Below are 20,414 nucleotides of genomic sequence, written 5' to 3' on the forward strand. Positions count from 1 at the left end.
CTAAGAGGCCTTCTTACATGACGAGGAAGGTGTGGGAGTCACAGGCAGCCAATCAGTAGGAATCACAGGACATTCTCATTACCTGTAGCTTGTATTATGTACTCCAGTGGTTCTCAAACTTCAATCACCTTGAGGGTTGTTAAAACACAAAATGCTAGGCCCCCCTCCTCAACCCTGCCAGAATTGCTGATTCAGCAGGTCTGGAGTAGGACAGAGACTGTGCATAACAAGTTCCTGGTTGATGCTGGTGCTTCTGTTCCAAAGCATCTATCATACGAGGAGGCAGAACCAGCGCTGACTACTATTGCTCATCAATCATTTATGTCCCAAGATTCCACATCCAGGCCACCCACTGCCCATGTGGGTGGTCACAGCTGTCTGTGGTCAAATGTGGGTAACCAATGTTCAAAAACTCAGAACTCAGTTCTGACTTCTGGAACATTCCAAAGGAACCCAAGACACCCAGTGCAAAATTAGAGTTGCTGCTACTGCTTCTGGAAATAAACATTCTGCATTTGACTCTCCATGACACAGCTCAAAGGGTCCACTGCTCTGTATCAAGAGCAGCCCTCTTCAGAGAAAACCTGAATTTGACATTACTTCCCATCTGTAATTCTTTGCTTAGATAGGCATCCATGACGAGTTTAAGGGGGAGTTAAGGAACACAGCCTTTTGGCAAGCTTCAGACAATGTCCACCTTACTCCTCCAGGGCCCAGTGACTCGCCGTGCATTCTTAAACATGCCTAGGACTTGTACCATCCTTCCAGTTTTGAGTTGGTAAAGCTAAAATGAAGGCACAATACTGCAACAATTTTCCATGAAATCTGGTTCTGGGGACTGGGTGAGAATAAAACCAGGTTTTAATTTCCTTTTTACAGTGACCTCAGGCACTCAACACCTTCCATTCCCTCTCCTTGAAACATTCTCCCCCATTCCTGATCCCTCTGCTCTAACACATGCTTATTTTTCAGGTCTCAGTTTACATGTCACCTCCTTCAAAAGGACCTCTCTGATCTCAAATATGAGTTAATGTCCCTTCTCTGAGATCACACATGCCCTGTGTTCTCTCATTAAAACTGGCCCACACTGTGTTCTAACCTCCTAGTGACCTCGTCTCCCTGCCTGGATGGTGAGCCTTGGCGGGGAAAAAAATCTATCTGCCTCAGTCACCAAGATAACCTCGGGGCCTTCTGGTGTCAGGTAAAAGTAGGACTCAGATATTTATTTGGGATAAGAAATGAATGAATGGCAAGGAGCATACGTAAGAAACCAAATTTTAAAAAAATACACGGTTAAATCAAAGAAAATACACAATCCAGAATGTCACTTGCTGGGGTTAATACATGTTGGCCACCAGATTACAATTTGAGAAGAAAAAAATAAATAAAGAGAGAAAAAGAGAGCTTTTTTCATCTTTTCACTCAACCACCAGAAGAAAGTTTATTCTTTGTACAAGTTATCAGGCTTTCTCTGTTTAAAAAAAAAAAAAAAAGAAAGCCGAAGCTTTCGAGGAACCTCACCATGCCCCAGAAACAATCTTACACCAGGAGAAGGGAGGTACATTCATATTGGAGAAAAAACAAGCACTTGTCTCTTGAGAATTGGCGTAGTTACACAGAAGCATTACTATACAAACGCAAAAATTCCAATGCTAAGGTAAAACCTGAGTAGAAAAACAACAGGAATACAGGACAAGGTTTTCAAAACGAACTTCCCTTTGAGCTCATAAAGCCATTGTTGAGGGACGACTGTGAACATTAAACCTCCTACAATAATTTGGGAAGAGTAATTATGAGCTTGTGTGGAGCAGGACCACTGGTTTCTGAAAATGCAGAGATGGCTCAAGGCAGGAGGAGATGCACTTTCGGCTTCTTTCACAGGCCTAAGAAAGCCAATTTCTATGGCAGGCTTTGCAAGAGGCCACCATACAAGGAACACTATACTCGTTGTGTGATCATGCTGAGTAAAAGAAATAAATTTCCTATCTTGAATACTAATGGATGGTCGTTTCCATAGATACCTGATCCTAGCAACCAATTAGACAAAAATGAGTATTCCCCAAGTCTACATGCATTACATCTCTAAAATTATAAACCTCTAGCTACTTAGGAAGATCATAAGATGTCAGGGCATGAAGACATTTAAACGATTCTCTCCTACAAGCCCTTATTTTACATTTCCAGAAAAACTCAGCCCCACAATGCTCAACGGGCATATTTCTTTCTTTCTCCAACACCTCTAAGTCCAAAAGATTTGTAATGCCTATAATAGAAATTACTGAAGCAAATCGGCTTATTTAACAATTGCTATTTTTAACATGTATCTTTTAAGGTAACCCTGAGGAAGATCTACCAGGGATCATATGGGAATCACAATAAAGAACTGGTTCCAGGCTAACAATTATGCTAGACCAAATAAAATGTAATCATGTTGAAGGACAGCAGTGTACTCGGGAGTCTTGCAGGGCACTGCAGGGTCCTAACCCCAAGTCTCATCTGCCACCGTGTTGAAGGCTACAGAAGTTCTGGTGGATGGAGAGTTCTGGTTGACAGAATACAGGTAAGCCAGACTCAACCATGGACGGCATGGCTGTTGGATAACTCCCAAGGAAAACACTGTCATTGTGGAAAGTCCAAATGGCCATTTATTTTAGGGAGCTTAGTGAGACCATGGAAAGACTACCTGATGATTCCTTAGGAAAGAAAGTTCACTCCCAGCCTAGCGAGATGGTTTTTAAATAAATATATAAGACTATCTCCTCCCACGGAGGATTCTGACTCTAGCAGCATGACTAGAGCAGCGAAGACATGTTAGTCACTCCTCACAGAGTATGACAACCACTCTGTGTGAGAACCAGGAGGTACCCAAGACTAGCCAGGGAGAGGTACAGCAGGTGAACAGAGCAGAGACTTCTGGCTCACTTGTGAGTCAGGATCCTAACCTCTAAGTCATCAGACTCTCCAGTAGGGTGATAGGAACAACGTGGGCTCTGTACACTGTTGTCATCAGGCAAGAGTGGAGTGTGTGTCCAAACTCTCTTCCATGACCGGTGAGCTGGGCAGAAGGTAGGCCCAGCCAGTCGGTCCCTCGGGCCAGGGCAGGAAGCGAGACTCTCTCTTACCCTGGTGCGTGGGGCCGCAGGGCTAACACCAATTCTTCCGAGGAGCATGTTGAGGTCGAGGCAGAAGACTTGTCCCCGCAGGTTCCTGAGCAACAGATGCTCTAGGCAAGGACCGACAGCCAAAGCGCAGAGACAATGGGAGTTGGAGAACCAGGAATGTGACAGCAAGACCCAGGGAAGACAGGAGTGAGAATATGGACTTTGGAGTCAGGCACATCTGGGCTCAAATAGCAGCCCAGTCACTAAATAGCTGTGTGACCGTGGGCAAAACATTTAACCTTGCCAAACCTCACTGCCATTACCTGTAACATCAACATAATAGGATGTTTCTCTCGTGGAGGCCAGGAGCCTTAAATGTCATAAAGCACTTAGCACACAGCTTGGTAAATCGTATATACTAAATGTTAGCTTCTAGTATTTGATCAACACCAGCATCATTACTATTGTTTAAAACAGTTGTTAAAAAACAGACTCCCAATAAATGGTAGAAAAGGACACTTACATGATCTGTAAAGAGAAGAGTGAACACCACTAATTCCAGGGTGATGGTGGGACTTTTTGAGGGCCCCAGGGTGTTTTCTAGGTGTGGCCTGGGTCCATCTGAAGGATCAAGATGGAAAAGGAGCAGTGCCGATCCAGGAGCCTGGCCCAGGTGAGAAGTCATCCTACCCACCCTGCCAATAGCCTTGTCTCCAACACCATCTACTGGACAGCCCAACTAGGGAGGAAGCTGCCTACTTCTGGCCCAAATGGCTTTTCGGTGTCATTTTAAAATTGCTGAATAGAGATGTCACTTGAACTGAAATGACAGTGCAAAGTGCCAGGCTCAGTACATCTCCAAAGGCTCATTTGCATCTTGCTGGGACCTCATTTCTCTGCTGCCATCTGTGGAACAGGGTAACGTAGGAGTGTTTTGAGCAACTGGGAGACAGCCTCTGGTTGTCCATGGCAACCCAGCCTTGGGGAAGGACTGGGCGGTGCATGTGTGGGAGCCCAGATGATGCTATTAGCTGTTCCAGCTTGAATGTGTCAGTATGATTTGTGCATATGTGGCCCAGGAAAAAAACACCCTCATTCGCCTCTACAGCTATCTCAAGGCAGAGCCCTATTTCTTTCAGGGAGGGAGCTTGACTGGCAAACAGGTTTGCTGTTGAGAACTGATGAAAACAGGGCAAATCTCTCTCTACCACCTTGTTTCTCAAAGACTGCTCTGTCAGGAAGCCTATCTGGACTGAATTCATGAAAGCCCAGACCAGCCTGCCCTTGCAATTCCTGCAGCTGTTCCTGTAGTCCAATTATCTCCTTATTTTTCTTCCTCCACTTATTTGGCCACTTACATATTTCTATCTCGAGTTTCTTTCCACACAGTACCCAGCAAAAATGCTTTTATGAAATATGGAAGCCATATAATAGAACAGTTAAAAGCACAGGGTCTAGTACCAATCATCCTGTGTTTGAATCTCAGGTCTACTATTTGCTAGCTGGGATTTAAAGGTGTGTAACACATTATTTAATAGTCCTTCAATCAAGAGATGGTATTTGATTCCCCTTCCCTTGAGCGTGGGCTGGACTTACTGACCTGCACCCAGCAGATAAAATACAGCCAAAGTGATGGGATATCATTTGGAGAACAGGTTATAAAAAGACTAGAGTTTCTGTCTTGAGCATGTTCTCTCATTGTCTTGCTGTAGAATCACTCACCCTGGGGAAAACTAGTTGCCATATCATGAGGACACTTGGGCAACTTAGGGAGAGGCTGAGAGGGTAAGGAAGCTTGTAGAAACTTGTAGAAGCTTCTTGCCTGATGAAAGAAACTCACCATGACAGTGAGCTTAGAATCAGATCCCCCCACCCTGCAACCTTCCCCCTGCCAAATAAGCCTGGAGATGGCTGCAGCCCTAACTGAGAGCTCAACTACAAATTTACAAGAGGCCCTGGGCCAGGATGACCCAGCAGAGACACCCTGGAACTCCTGCTCACGGAAACATTAAGATAATAAACCTTTATTGTGTTAAGCCACCAAGATTAGGTAATTTGTAACACAGAAATGGATAACTTAGTACATAATGAGTAGGTGACATAACCCAAAATCTAATTTCTCATGTGTAAAATGGGGATAATTAAGATGTAAATCCTAGGAGACAATAAATGTACATCACTTAGCCCAGTGATTGGCACATTCTGAGTGCTCACATTAGGGAAGTTATCATTATCTCCTATTATCATCACTGTGGAGTTAGTATTGTACACTGGTCAAAAAGTACAGGTTTTGAGTCGGCCAGACCCAGATCCAAACCTTCATGCTGCCACTTGGCTGTGAAACCCTGGGGTCATTCAATCTCACTGAATCTCCAACATGGAGTCTTCTCCAACATTAGAACTTCCAGGGTTGTTATGAGGATAATATACTGTACATAAAGTGCTTTGCCTGAAACATAAGGAAAGTGTATTTATACAATCATTCTTGTGTCATCATGAATGCCTTTGGTGATAAGGACAATGACCCAGGGAAGGACAAAACACATCGGAGGCTGGGGGCCAGTCCTCTCCTGCAGTTATTTAAACCAATTTCTGGATGTTCCCTCTCACAGACGTTATCCATTTGACTTGGGGTCAGCTCAGGGGTCAGCTCCTGAAGAAAGTTTTCCCTAATCCCTCACCCCTCTCCATGCTCCCAGACTGTCCTACCCATACGTCCAGTGTGGCACTTACATGGTCCATTGTAATTGTCTTTTTACATCTGTCTCCCTTCCCCTGAATATGGAGCACTATGAGGAAGGGACCAATTCATCTGAGGCTTTGTGGCTCTAGCACCAAGCCCTGTGCCTGGCAGTTAGTGACTTCTCAATGCAACTGTGTTGAATGAGTGAATTAATAAATTAATGAGTTAATGCATGCATGATGGTTTATTAGTTTATTACTGGTGCTATTTTTTATCTCAATACTTCAAAACCTATCTAAACCCCCAGAACAACAACCAGATTCATTCAATACTGGACCTGTGGGCTGAACCACATGTCCTAGAGTCAATCTCATTAGTGATCAAAGGAGAATATGAAGCAGGGGATAAATCCTCACTGCATTCATGCAAAAACACATGTATGGATGTGGACAGTATTGGAAAACAACTAGGGTTGATAGAAATGGTCAATACTAAATCTCCATGAGGTTATTTCTTTAAAAAATATACCTCCTTCAGGGTGCCTATCTGGCTTAATCAGTAGAGTGTGCAACTCTTGATCTCAGGGTTGTAAGTTCGAGCCCCAAGCTGGGTGTAGGGATTACTCTAAAATAAAACCTGGGACACTGGGGTGGCTCAATCAGTTAAGCATCTCTTTTTTTTTTTTAATGTTTATTTATTTTTGAGAGAGAGAGAAAGACCATGTGAGCAGAGGAGGAACAGACAGAGAGAGAGACACAAAATCCTAAGCTGTCAGCAGACAGCCTGATGCGGGGCTCGAACTCATGGACTGAGAGATCATGACCTCAGCCAAGGTCAGACACTTAACCTACTGAACCATCCAGACATCCCATGCATCTGACTCTTGATACTGGCTTAGGTCGTGATTTCACGGTCATGGGATTGGGCCCCACACTGGGCTCTGCACTGAGTGTGGAGCCTACTTGGGATTCTCCCTCTCTGTCTCTCTTTGCCCCTTCCCCACTCACATGCACTTACTTTTCTGCTCTCTCTCTCTCTCAAAATAAATAAACTTCAAAAAATTAAAAATACAATCTTTTATATATATGTATATATACACACACACATACACACATATGTATCTTTCATTCATGAAACGTTTTATTATTGTCCACCCTTTGTTAGACTCCAGGCTATGTGCCAAGAACAGAGATAAATAACACATGCTATCATGGTACCTATAGTTTCATGAAGTAGTAACACTCTTAAAGAGAACCCTGAATACCTCCCTAAAGTGTGAACCCAGGGAACATGGTTATCTTCTGGAATTACTGCCCCTGTTTTTCAGAAGCCAATGAAGGACCTCTCCTCCATTAAATAACCTTTCTCATCAATTGTATTTCTATACAGTAGCAATAAACTGTTAGATATTAGACTTAAAAAAACATTTATAAGAGCATCAAAAACTATGAAATATCTAGGAATAAATCTGACAAAAGATCTGTAAGAATCATACATTGAGAACTACAAAATGTTGCTAAGAGAAATTAAAGAAGACAAAAGTAGGGGCACTTGGGTGGCTCAGGAGGTTGGGCGTCCAACTTCAGCTTGGGTCATGATCTTCCATTTTGTGGGTTCCAGCCCCATGTCGGGCTCTATGCTAACAGCTCAGAGCCTGGAGCCTGCTTCAGATTCTGTGTCTCCCCCTCTCTCTGCCCCTCCCATGCTCATGTTCTGTCTCTCTCTGTCTCTCAAAAATAAATAAAAAAAAAATTTTTAACGTTTAAGAAGACAAAGTAAGTGGAGATATATACTGTGTTCATGGGTCAGAAGATTTAGTACAGTAGTCTTCTCCCACCATCTACAGTTTTGCTTTCTGCAGTTTCAGTTACCTATGATCAACCTTGGTCCAGAAGCAGACGATCCTCCTTCAGATGTATAGTCAGAAGGTCAATAGTAGCCTACATCACTCCCCTCCCTTCATCTCATCTTGTAGGCATTTTATCATCCCTCATCATCACAAGAGGAAGGGTGAGTCAGTACATTAAGATATTTTGAGAGACAAAGAAACCACATTTATATAACTTTTATTACAGGATATTGTTACCATTTTTCTATTTTACCACTAGTTATTGCTGTTAATCTCTTACTGTGCCTGATTTGTAAATTAAACTTTATTGTAAGTGTGTATCTATAGGAAGAAAATAGTATATATAGGGTTCAGTATAATCTGATCTGCAGATTCAGCCATGCATGGAGGGACTTGGAATGTATCCCCCAGGGATAAGGGAGAACTACTTTATTGTTAATATGTGAATTCCCCCTAATTGATTCTAAAAATTTAGCACAATCTTTATCAAAGTCTTTTTTGTAGAAACAGTCAAGCTGATTCTAAATGATAAATGAACATGCAAAGGACCTAGAATAGACAACACAACTTTGAAAAACAAAACTGGAGGACTCACACTACCTGATTCCAAGACTTACTACTAAGTTAGTGGTCAAGGCAACATGGTATTGGTGTAAAAACAGATAAACAGATAACAGGAACAGAATAGGGTCCAGATATACACCAACACACAAATAGCCAATTATTTACAACAGAGATGTCAAACCTACTCAATGGATAAAAGAGAATATTTCCAATAAATGCTGTGGATATTCATGTACAAATAAATGAACCTTGACCCTTATCTCACACACCATATTAAAAAGCAATCTCAAAATAGATCATAGACCCAAATGTAAAACCTAAAACATTAAAATTTCTAGGAAAAAAATCATAGGAGAAAGTCTTTGTGATTATAGATTATGCAAAGATTTTTTTTTAGATAAAACAAAATACATGAATCTTAACAGAAAAAAATTTCACAAAATTTAAAACTTCTACTCTCCCAAAGATACTGCTAAGAAAATAAAAAAGACAAAGCATAGTTTGGGAGAAAATACTTGCAAAATATAGATTTGATAAAAGACATATCCACAATATATACAGGATTCTTACAACTCAATAAGAATAAAATAACCCAATTCTTTTAAAGGGGAAAAAATGTGAATAGACTTCACCAGTGAAGATATATAGACGGCAAATAAACACATGAAAAGATGCTCAACATCAGTAGTCCTTAGAGAAATTCAAATTAAAACCACACATACCTACTACAGTGGCTAAAATGGTTTAAAACAGATAATAAGTAGCATTAAGTACTGTGGAGTAACTGGAACTCTCGTACCTTGCAGATGGGAATGCATAATGGTACAGCTTGAAAAACAGTTGTCTTGAATGTCTTGAGAAACAGTTTCTTGTAAATTTAAATATAAGCAATTTCTTATCAATTTAAACATATACTTACCAGCAATCCTATTCCTAGGTATTTACCCAAGAGAAATTAAAATGTAAGTCCAAACAAGGATCTGTAAGTGAATGTTCAAATAGCTTTATTTGTAAAAGCCAAAAGTAGACATCCAAATGTCCATCAAATGGTGAATGGATAAACAAATTATAGGATGTCCATGTGATAGAATATTACTCAGCAATAAAAAGGAACAAATTCTTTATACATGCGACAGTGTGGATAAATCTTAAAAGCATTATGCTAAGATAAAGAAGGAAAGCTCAAAAGGCTACATATGTCATGATGTCATTTATATAACATTCTAGAGAAGACAAAGCTAGAGGGACAGAAATCACATCATTAGTTGCCAAGGCCTGGGGGGGTACAAGAAGGGACTTGACTAGAGAGCAGCACAAAGAAACTTTGTGGAGTGCTTAAAATATTCCATATTTTGATTAGGATGTTAGTGAATGACTACATGCATTTCTCAAAATTCATCAAATTGTCTCCCTAGTGAATTTTATTGTGTATAATTTGTAATACCTCTGTAAAACTGAATTTAAAAGAAAACAATCTGGGATGTTGATGATGGGGGAAACTATGCATGTGTAGGGGCAGAAGGTATATGGAAAATTGCTGTACCTTACCCTCAATTTTGTTGTGAACCTAAAATAGCTCTAAAAATATAAAGTCTTAATTTGAAAATAAAAAGTAGTAAATGTATTGGAAATGCATCTCTTAATAAGATGAGTGGGATGGTATAAGACTTTAATTAAAGGAGATTTGGTATTCTAAAAACATAATAAAGAAAGAAAAGACAAGACAAAATTTCATTTGTCACCAAAAGCTGAAAACCTGTCTCTGGGAGGCAATCTAGTATAAAAGAACAAGCATAGACTTTGGAGTGGAACAGACCTTGGTTCAAACCCCAGCTCTGCACTTACTAGCTGTGTAACTGGGCAAGTTACTTAACCTCTCTGAGTAAACTCAGTAAAGGAGAGATATCAATAGTGCAGCCCTAATATTGTGATGATTTAATGAGATAATTACCTCTGATAATCCTCAAAGTGATAGTTTCCCTCAGCATACCCCACTCCTCAAACCTACAGTGGGGTTCCCCTCACTAATTTAAGTGTCCAAACAATGGTGACAGAGTAGAGTTTGAGAGGCAGGTTGGACAATGTAACCTTAAATTATTCAAGGATTAAAGTTAGGGGAACAATGAAGCTAAGAGCAGCAATGTCTTTTTTAAAATTCCTTCAACAGATTCACAAGAAGTCTTGATTCTAGCTCCCCACAGAACTCTATGTGCTCAAGAATCTAAACATTTTCATTCTGAAAAGAGTGTTTCCTAAGGAGTAGAGAGGACAGTGGGACAACCGTGGTCTTGTTAAAAAGGGGTGGACTGTTACCAATTACAGATTCGTTATGTCAAAAGGGAGGGGTGGTCTCAGCAGGCGGAGTTTGGACTCAGACACAAACTTGGCTTTGATTTTTAAAACTGTCTTCTTGTGGGTGTGTGTGGTAAAAACTCGATGTGGAGTCTAGAAAAGGAAAGGTAACTACGTATGGTTTCCACAAAAAGAAACTGGGCCAGTTCTGCACCATTGCCTTAGTTCCAGAACACACTCCCCAGCAAAAGATGTTGGTAACTTGTTAACATATAGGATAAGAACCTCCTTTTCCAAGGAGAAAAGCCACAAAGACATGCAACAATGCCAGCTGGGAACCCAGGATGCAGAAAGCCTCCTCCATGTAAAACAATAGTCCATCTTAGAATCAATAATCTCAAGACCTCAATAGACAAGCTTATGTAAATTTAGATCATAATGAAGGTGGTATTCAGATTGATGGGGGGAAAGGGAGATTATTCAATAAAACAACTTTGGCGCAACTGGCTCATCATTTGCAATAGGAATAAAGCTGGATTCCCACCCTCTCTCCTTATACTAAAATAAATTCTAAGTGCATCAAAGATTCAAATGTAAAACAGAAATCGTTAAAGTACTTGAGAAAACATGAGAGCCTTTTTTTCTTTAATCTGAGAGTATAGAAAACATTTCTAAGCAGGATGTAAAACCTAAGCTATAAAGCAAAAGACATAACAATTTAACTACTTAAAACTGTTTTGGGGGATTCAAAAAAATGCTATAATTAAGTTTAAAGGCAAACTGCAAACTAAGAAAAAAATATGTGAAATACACATGAAAGCCTAATCCCTTTAAATTAAAAACAGCCCTTAAAAACCATTAATAGGAGCCCTTGGGTGGCTCATTCAGTTAAGTGTCCAACTCTTGGTTTTGGTTCAGGTCATGATTTCATGGTTCCTGAGATCAAGCCCCACGCTGGGCTCTGTGCTGATAGCACAGAGCCTGCTTGGGACTCTCTCTCTCTCTCTCTCTCTCTGTGCCTCCTCTGCTCATTGCACTCTCTGTCTCCCTTTCAAAATAAATTAACATTAAAAAAAAACACCATTCATTAAAAACATACAGTCCAATAGAAAAATGGGCAAAGTACATGAACAGAAAATTCCCCTAAAAAAGAAATACAAAAGCCATAATCGTATGAAACCAACATTAGAGTCTCACTTACAAGAAATGCAAACTAAAACAAGAGGTCATAAATTACATAGAAATGTTTGTAATATAAAAAAAAATGGAGATGATAAAAAGGTCCATCAATAGAAGACAGTTAAATAAGTAATGGTACATAAACATAATTAAATTCCATGTACCTATTATAATTTAATGCTGGTTTCACCTATACTGATAATGATGAAAGTAGTCTGTTGAGTAGGGAGATAAAAATGATACTCAATCTGTGGAACAAGATTCCATTTATCTGAAAGTATACATTTTTTATCTATTTGTGACTAGGTGCACAGAGATATGTCTGGGAGAAAATTCACCAAGGTAACAGCAGTGACTGCCCCTGGGTGGAGGAATTTCAGGTGATTTTTACTTTATTTCAAAAATGTAGTAGCCTTTTAACAGTCTGCAATGACCATATATTTCTATAATTGAAGAAAGCAAAGTTATTTTCATTTTGAAAAATATGAAGTCATTTCAGTGCAATATTTCAATAAAATGAAACCAAAGCATCAACACGCAGGAAGACAAATGGCCAGCCAGACCAAGGCCCTTGCCTGGTGGCTGCACCTTCTAACATGCGCTGGGCAATAGGAAGCTGACAAGTAGGTACATACACTCAGGTTTACAAAGATGAAGCCAGGTGCAGGATGGTGTGGGTTCACAGAACAGGTTTGGAGGGTGAGAAAGACACCATTCAAACACTGGCTCTACTACACTGGCTGTGTTGACCTTGGGCAAGTCACTTAATCTCTCTGACCTTCCGTTTCCTCTGTGTACAGCTAGGATACCTGCCTCTACCGTACAGGGCTATTGAGGGGATTAAGAAAGCTCTACTGTGATACCTTTAAGCTTACTGTTTGCCCCTGAAGCAGCACTCAGCAAATGCCAGTGAGTCATATTATTATCTGGGAGATTTATAACCTTCATCCACACTGCACCCAGTAACTCTCCATCACCCAGGGTCACAACACAGAGTGGAGAGGAAGCACAGACCCTGGAGAATCTCAACATCTGGTCTTGGACAACATGCTTCTCCAGCACTCTGAAACCCTTCCTGGAAGCAGCAGACAAGGAGTAGGGCAGCCAGACAGAAAGAGGAGGAGGAGGAGGACAAAGCAAAGGTCTACACAATGCCCTGGGGCTGCCGGCTGTGCGGTAGCTGAGTCAACACAACTCACTCCTCTCTGCTCACCTTTCCTCCTGGGTTGGCTGGGACCTTTCCTGAGACATCAGCATATTAGGATCCTAGACGGCCTACTGGAAGGCCAACCTGGAATGGACTTTAGACACCAGCCAGTGCAGGACCTTTCATTCTGTAGATGAAAGACCTGAGGACCAGAGAGGCAGGGCCTTGCAAGGAACCAAAGCAGCCAATACCCAGTCTGGCAGCCCTAACTGTTCTGTAGGGCTCTGTGGTGAGAGAAAAGAGCCAGACTAGGACCAAATTCAAATAATGGCCTAGAAATCACTAAGTCAAGAAACACAAAGCCATTCCTCTGCTTCCAACACAAATAGAACCCAGACCAAATAAGGAGAGGAGATGAAGGAGTTATTCTCAAAACTCTCTGGTGCCTCTGGAGGTTACCTTGAAATTCTTAGGACAGGAAGACCCTGCAAGAGAGAGGTACCAGCAGATTCAAAATGAACCAGGAGACTCCATCTCTTAGCTGGTAAATGCAACCAAGAAGCAAGGCAGCCACAGGTGAGGAAAGACTTGGAGCCAGCAATGGAAGGCCACTTTCCCAGAACACAGCCCTGACAGCTGGCACCTACTGGGCTGGGGCTTACCTTGGGCAGGCTGACTGGAGTCCTGGGCTTGGTCCTTGGGTTCTTAATCAAGAGCCTCTGATCCAGAGGGAGCAGGTGGTATTTCATGGCCTCGATGAGGAAGTCCTTACAGGTGTTGTTATTCTTTATCAAAGCTTCTTCTTCAACCGTCTGGAGGTAATAACCCACAGGTGATCCAAGAGCAGACTTCAGCTGCATTTCCCACACTGTCTCCTGAGTCATTCTTGTATTCCCACACTCTTTTATTCACCCACCACATCATCTCAGCCCCAAGAGAAAGACCACATACTTACAACTTAGTGCCCACCTCCTGCATTTCAAGAACACAGTGGGGTGAAGTTATTAAGTTCTGGCATCAAACAGAAAGACATACAACCTCAGTGGTTGTGTTTGTTATGTTAGTTTGCAGGCTTAAATGGAATTATGCAAAACAAAGACAATTAGCTGTGCTGAAGGCTTCATCCCACATTCCTCCTAATATGAATGCTTTATAATGTTTAGGGCAAATGGTCAGACATTTGAGAGGAGAGAGAGGGAATAAGGAAGAGAGCAGAATCCATTGGTCAACGTTTGGCAGCATGGAGTATGACAAAGTGACAGTCAAGAAAAACTCCTATTCATTTTCTTACAGTGAAAGCTGCAGGGACAAAACTGGCCAGTGAGGTGCTCTATAAAGAATGGTGATATTAGAGGACAAAGAATGTCCTGCACCAAAGTCCCACCTACAGACCTCATCTTGGACCCTATCCAAGCTGGAACTATGGCTTCTGCACATACTCCAAAGCGATGTCCCAAAGCAGATGCTCAGCAAGTATAAGCCTAAATATTTCGTGAGCAACACCAAGGGTGAAACCATGCAAGTGCTCAATTCTCAAATCTCTGTCCTGTGGCCTGGGTCAATTGCTCTGTGGCTTATCTGTAAGGGGTAGTATGGTCTTCAGAGGCCACTTCATGTTTTCTTTGCTGGAGTATTTAGGTGCTATCAGGAGAGATCAATTCGATTCAATAGCTAACGATGATGGAACGTCTCATTGTCGGATAGCCCAGTGCTGGACTCCAGGAAGAAAAAGATGAACAAGAAATGGGTTCTGACCCTGAGGCACTCAAGTCCAGTCAAAGAAAGAGAATGGCCTCCCCATCTCAATTATCTCAGCCCTCAAGCTGGTCATGCACAAGGGCTGACTGAGTCTCACCTGTAGCTATCAATGGAAATGTGGCCAGGCCATCACCTAATGGGTAGCATTGGAGCTGGCAGGAAAAGAAGGACTGGTATGACAGGGCCTCTCTCACCAATGGGCACCTCCTTCCCCAAAGTGATCCCCAGGAACACTCCATTTTGGGGGAAGGTTTCCCTAATCCCCCCCACCCACACTAAGGGACTGACCCAAGTTGGGACAAGTCATAAGCTTTTAGGATCGGTTAAAAAAATTAAAAAGTAAGAGAGAAGATCTCTTACAAATCTCAGAAGGAAGGTGAAATGCATAAACAGCTACTTCTCCCAAAGGTGCATTCAGCTTGAATGAGAAGTTCTCCCAGAGATTTAATGCTTCACCATACAGAGTTTCAATTTGGGGTGATATGAAAGTTTTAAGGATGGGTATGTGATGGTTGTACAGCATGGTGAATACAATTAACACACTGAAGTGTACACTTACAACTGGTCAAAATGATGAAGTTTATGTTTTATATATATATATATATATATATATATATACACACACACACACACATATATATATAATCACAACTAAAAAGTTTTAAGATATAACATTACACTCTACAATATTTCAAAGTATTTAATAAAGACTAATAAATGTTAGCTATCAAAAACAAACAAACAAAACCACCTTCCCCAGAAGTCACTGTTGGTGCAGGTCTGCCCAAGACTTTCCTACGTCCTCCCCCACCAAGATCAGCCAACCCCAGAGGGTTATACTATTTCAAAGTTTCAAGGTCAACTGAGGTTTACTGAGACAACCTCTTCCAGAGGTGTTCTAAAGACAGTCCTTTAAAAGCAGCAGGGGGATTCTCACACAACAGTGCTCATGCCCATTGCCTCTGACCCCCTTCCTCTCCAGATCTAATCCCTACTTTGCCATAATGACCCAAGAACTATTTTCTAACATCTTTAAGTTTGAGTTGTGGACACCGGATTGAGGTTGTGACCAGGGGTCTCAAAGGCCTCTTTAATTTTCCCTGGAACCCAGGTCCACAGATAGCCCTTCTTGTGGAAGTGAGCCTGTGCTGGAGGCCAGATGTCCATGTTTACCTTTGGTCAGTTTCCCACAGTACAGTAGGAGGTTGGATTCTGAGACTGGGATCTCAGGCCCCTTCAGTCCCTCTGCTTAGGGGAACCTTTTTTTCAAGAAGGATATGCTGCCACCAGGGGGCAGTAGTACCATCCAAAGTATAAAATGCAGGGCACACATAAGGGCTGGCGAGTATATGCCTCAGCACCTGAGAAGGACTGAGGTTCAGAGATTCACAGAACATTTCACTGACCCCTTCGACCTGTGGTCAACAGGGTCACAAGCTGAGGACTTTACAAGGGCTTTTGAGGATAGAAACTTCTCCCGCTATTCCCAAGAGCATCCATGACCGTCAAAACAGCTGTAGTACCAGCTAGCATTCGCTCACATAGAGATGCAGCCTTTAAATGGATTATCTCATTATACCCCCAAACAACCCTATAAGGACAGGTGCTATTTTTATCAGATGGGAAGACTGAGGTTTAGAAAGGTTGAGTACTGGGACACCTGGGTGGCTCAAGTCGGGTAAGCGTCTGACTCCTGGTTTCAGCTCAGGTCGTGAACTCATGGTTTTGTAAGTTGGAGCCCTGCGTGGGGCTCTGCGCTGGCTCAGTAAGTTAAGCATCTGACTCTTGGTCTCAACTGAGGTCATGATCTCACAGTTCCTAAGTTCGAGTGCAGCACTGGGCTCTGGGCTGATGATGCAAAGTCAGCTTTGGATTCTGTCTCTCCTTCTTTCTGCCTCTCCCTTACTTGTGCTCTCTCAAAAAATAGATAACTAAACTTAAAGAAAAAAAAGGTTGAGTACTTGCCTAGTGTTAGATGGCTGGGAAGTGACAGAGCTAGGCTGCTGGGATGCTGAGCCTCCTCTCTTATCCTTGCTTCACACCTTCCATTCCCTCCAGAAACTTCTGGAAAGAGATGAGGGCTGGCCTACTGCCTCGGTGTTTTGTTTTGCTCATATATTTAAGTTTTACTCTTTGCTCACTTATAAGTGTATCTAATGCCAATGGATAAACAGAACAGAGAGTATTAAAGGGGGCAGCCTGCATAGTGGAAGGCAGGTGCTTCGGGGTCGACTGACTTGGATTTGAATCCTGACCCTGCCACCTATTCCCCAATAAATCTAAACCTCTATAAACCTCAAGGCCCAAAATTGTAAAAAGAGGGTTATCTATCTTTGCCTCACAGGGTTGTTATAAGGATTAAATAAGAAAATATGTGGCACTGTAGGGGCACCCCATCATTCTTAATTTTTCTTTCATCTTAGAGGAAGTCAAAGCAACACATATCCTAGGTACCTGTGAAAGGTCGGTTTTTACAGTCCTGAATTGGGCTCCAACTTGCCTAACATGAAGGCAAAGAGAATACAGAAACATTGTGGAAATGACCCTTCTTGCTTAGGTCCTCTACAATAAAAGCAACTAACTTCTAGTGAACATTTTTTAGGACCAGCTCCATGCTAAACACCTGACTTACATATTTACAACTCCTTTGGTCCTCACAATAATCCTGCTGGGCTCTACCATAATATCCCTTCCAGCAAAGAAGAAACTATGACTTGAAGAGGTAAAATAAAAACACAAAGCTAACAACTAGAAGAGCGAGAACTAAAACCTAAGTGTCTTATTCTCAAACTTACGCTTTTAGACCTCACACTACCATCTAATATAACACTGTATGTCAACTATATACCTCAATAATAAAAATTAAAAACAAAAAAAAACCTTTACATTACCATGTCTCACACTTAAGCCAGTGGGTTGGTGCCTTCAGCCTGTGTAAAATACCCATAAACTCTCCAACCACCCCATACATCCAGGGTTGCCCACTGAAGGAAAGCATGTGGTGCTTCACACAGCACTCACCTGGACCAGGTAATCCCTAGGTAAGAGAGGGAGACGGACATGTTCCATCAGTTTTGCCATGTGCTCTAAACGGGTTTCCTTCTCATAATTGATCCATGAAATCACTGCTTCAAATACCTATGAAGATAATCAACACAAGTAACTGTAGCAGAGACAACAGCTCTCAAACAATTTCTTCAACTTGAAAAAAAAAAAAGTCCAAATCATCTACAAAGTGGTTAACCTAAGGTTCACTATTTAAAATAAAACAAAAATGGAAAGATTTTGTTTACTAGCTGACATCAAAGTGATATCACACACATACACGTTATAATAAACCTGCTACCCCAAATACAGAATCATCAAGGATCGTTGCAAATAAAAATCCAGTACCAATGGCTATTTAAAGATAGAAATCCATAGTAACTCTGGACCAAATTTTATAAAGACTGCTTAAGAAAACCAGAAGCCTTGGGGCAATGCCATCATGCCCCTCACACCCTATCTTCCTTTATCTCCCATATTCAGTTAACGCAGACTAGAAACAGTAAGAATACATTTGCCAAAAGTTGGCTGTAATGGTGAGGATGACAGTGAATGACAGAGAATTTCTGTCAAAAATTTCTCCTTGGTTTAACCTCTCCCTTAAGGAGAGATTTCATTTTTATATAAATGAAAATTGGGCTTGGAACCAAAAAGGAGGCTCTCCTATTTGGATGTTCACCTTCCTCAAAAATAAGTCCAAAATCAAATCCTACACCACCATACACACACAGACAGATAAAATTCAATGTTGATAAGGCTGCGGGGAAACCGGCACTATTTCTGGAAACTTAATTAACACAGCTTTTTAAGAGGGGAAGGAAGAATTTGGCAATATCACTCATAGACTTAAATGTGCACACTCTTTGACCTAGAAATAACACTTCTAGGGATCCAGCCTACAAAAATACCCACAAAAGTGGGGCAAGCATATGTGTTCCAGGATGTTTGCCACGGCATTTCTGTAATAAAATAAAAAAGGAAACAACCTAAAGCTCACTAATGGAGAAATTATTTAACTAGTATACATACTATCGGATATTTTCAGCTGGTAAAAAGAATAAAACAAAACACCTTCTTACGCCAGAAACCAAGAAAGTGCTCAAAGATTACGATGGACATGTCAAATGGACATAAAGCCAACAGATGAGGCTTTCATTGTCAACATTTGGGATAATATAAACATCAAAGAGAATAATGAAGAAATCAGATTAATGCTTCTTGCTGAGGTGGCGTGGGAGAATCCCTGGGAAGGTGCCAAAGGAAATTTGGCAGGGAGGGTAATGGATACGTTCTGTATCTCGATAGGGTGGGAGTTACATGTACATATGCATTTGTGAAAACTAATTAAACTGTATACTTAATATCTATAAATTTCACTGTAAGTCATAACTCAATTTAAAATATTCTCAGTTAAAACAAAAAGACAGGGGCGCCTGGGTGGCTCAGTTGGTTGAGTGTCTGACTTCAGTTCAGGTCATGATCTCACGGTTTGTGGGTTCGAGCCCCGCGTCGGGCTCTGTACTGACAATTCAGAGCCTGGAACCTGCTTTGGATTCTGTGTCTCCTCTCTCTCTGCCCCTCCCCTGCTCATGCTCTGTCTCTCTCTGTCTCTCAAAAATAAATAAATGTAAAATAAAAAAAAAATTTAAAGAGAAAGACAGTAATGGGTCATAACATAATGAACAAAAAGGAATCCATGAATCCCATAAGGATACTTTAAAAAATGTGTAAGGCTCTTCTTCACAGACAAACACCAGCTAATAAAGGTAGAAGAAATGACAAAAACATTACTTTGCAACCACCAATTAATAACTGATAGAGTAAAGCTCATCAGTAGATGCTCGAATCACTGTGCAAAAAACTGTTGGGGAACACGACACAGTTTTCAAAGTATCACCTCGCTGATTACTTACTCATTACATGGGGTAGGGGCAGCCTCAAATGGGGAAATTTGACAGATAAGTGATCTAAGTTAGTACCAACAATAACAGGACTAACTTACATCACATTCTTGATCGTGATTTAATGGCAAGGATACAGCAGATACAGCATCCCCTAGAGTAGTCTCTTCCTAAAATGTTTAACCTGAATCTTAATAGCAAGGAAACAATCAGATCAGATAATTCCATGTTTGGAACATTCTGCAATACAGCTGGCCTGGATTCTTCAAAACCATTAATATTATGAAAGATAAAAAAAGACAGGGAGATAGTTCTAGATTAAGTGGATTTAAAGTCTTGAAAACTAAATGTAATGCATGATCCTTGATTGGATCATGGATTTAAAAGGAACAATCTATAAAGGACTGTCTTGAGACTGCTAGAAAATGTGAATGCTGACTAGGTATTAGCTAACATCATTGTATTAGTGTTGAATTTCTTTGGTATGATAATGGTTTTATGGCTAAAAAAGACAATTTCCTTGTTCTTAGGAGGTGCATACTCAAATACCAGAGGGGAAATTCTACAATGTCTGCAATTTATTGTCAAATAGTTCAGCAGAATAAAAGATTAAATATGTAGAGAGAAAAGACAAATGAAGCAAAAAGTTAACTGGTGAATCTAAGTAAAGAGTATATGAATGTACACACTTTCAAACTTTAATATAGGTCTGAAATTTTTCAAAATAAAAGCGGAGGGGAAAGGAAAAGAAATTCTAAGGGAAAAGGAAAAATATGACAACAAAATTTACAATGTGGCATAAAGTTGAAATGGAAACTAACTCACAGAAAAAAATTCTCTAATATTTCTAACTCTGACAATATTTCTGTGTATTAATATGTTAATGATGCTTTGA

General features: G+C 41.0%; 1 protein-coding gene across 10 annotated transcripts in view; it reads right to left on the bottom strand.

Annotated features, from left to right (window-relative positions):
- KLHL3 (kelch like family member 3) overlaps nt 1-20,414 on the bottom strand; it is a 280,869-nt gene that overhangs the window by 21,170 nt on the left and 239,285 nt on the right. For all 10 annotated transcript variants that reach the window (XM_042936010.1, XM_042936006.1, XM_042936026.1 and 7 more), the window contains 2 exons: nt 17,595-17,711; nt 13,478-13,627 (listed from right to left, as the gene is read on the bottom strand). In XM_042936010.1, the coding sequence (XP_042791944.1) occupies nt 13,478-13,627; nt 17,595-17,711 (267 nt within the window). The remainder of the gene's footprint in view (nt 1-13,477; nt 13,628-17,594; nt 17,712-20,414) is intronic.

The sequence above is a fragment of the Panthera leo genome, chromosome A1 (genome assembly GCF_018350215.1).
Source record: "Panthera leo isolate Ple1 chromosome A1, P.leo_Ple1_pat1.1, whole genome shotgun sequence".
Taxonomy (NCBI): Eukaryota; Metazoa; Chordata; class Mammalia; order Carnivora; family Felidae; genus Panthera; species Panthera leo.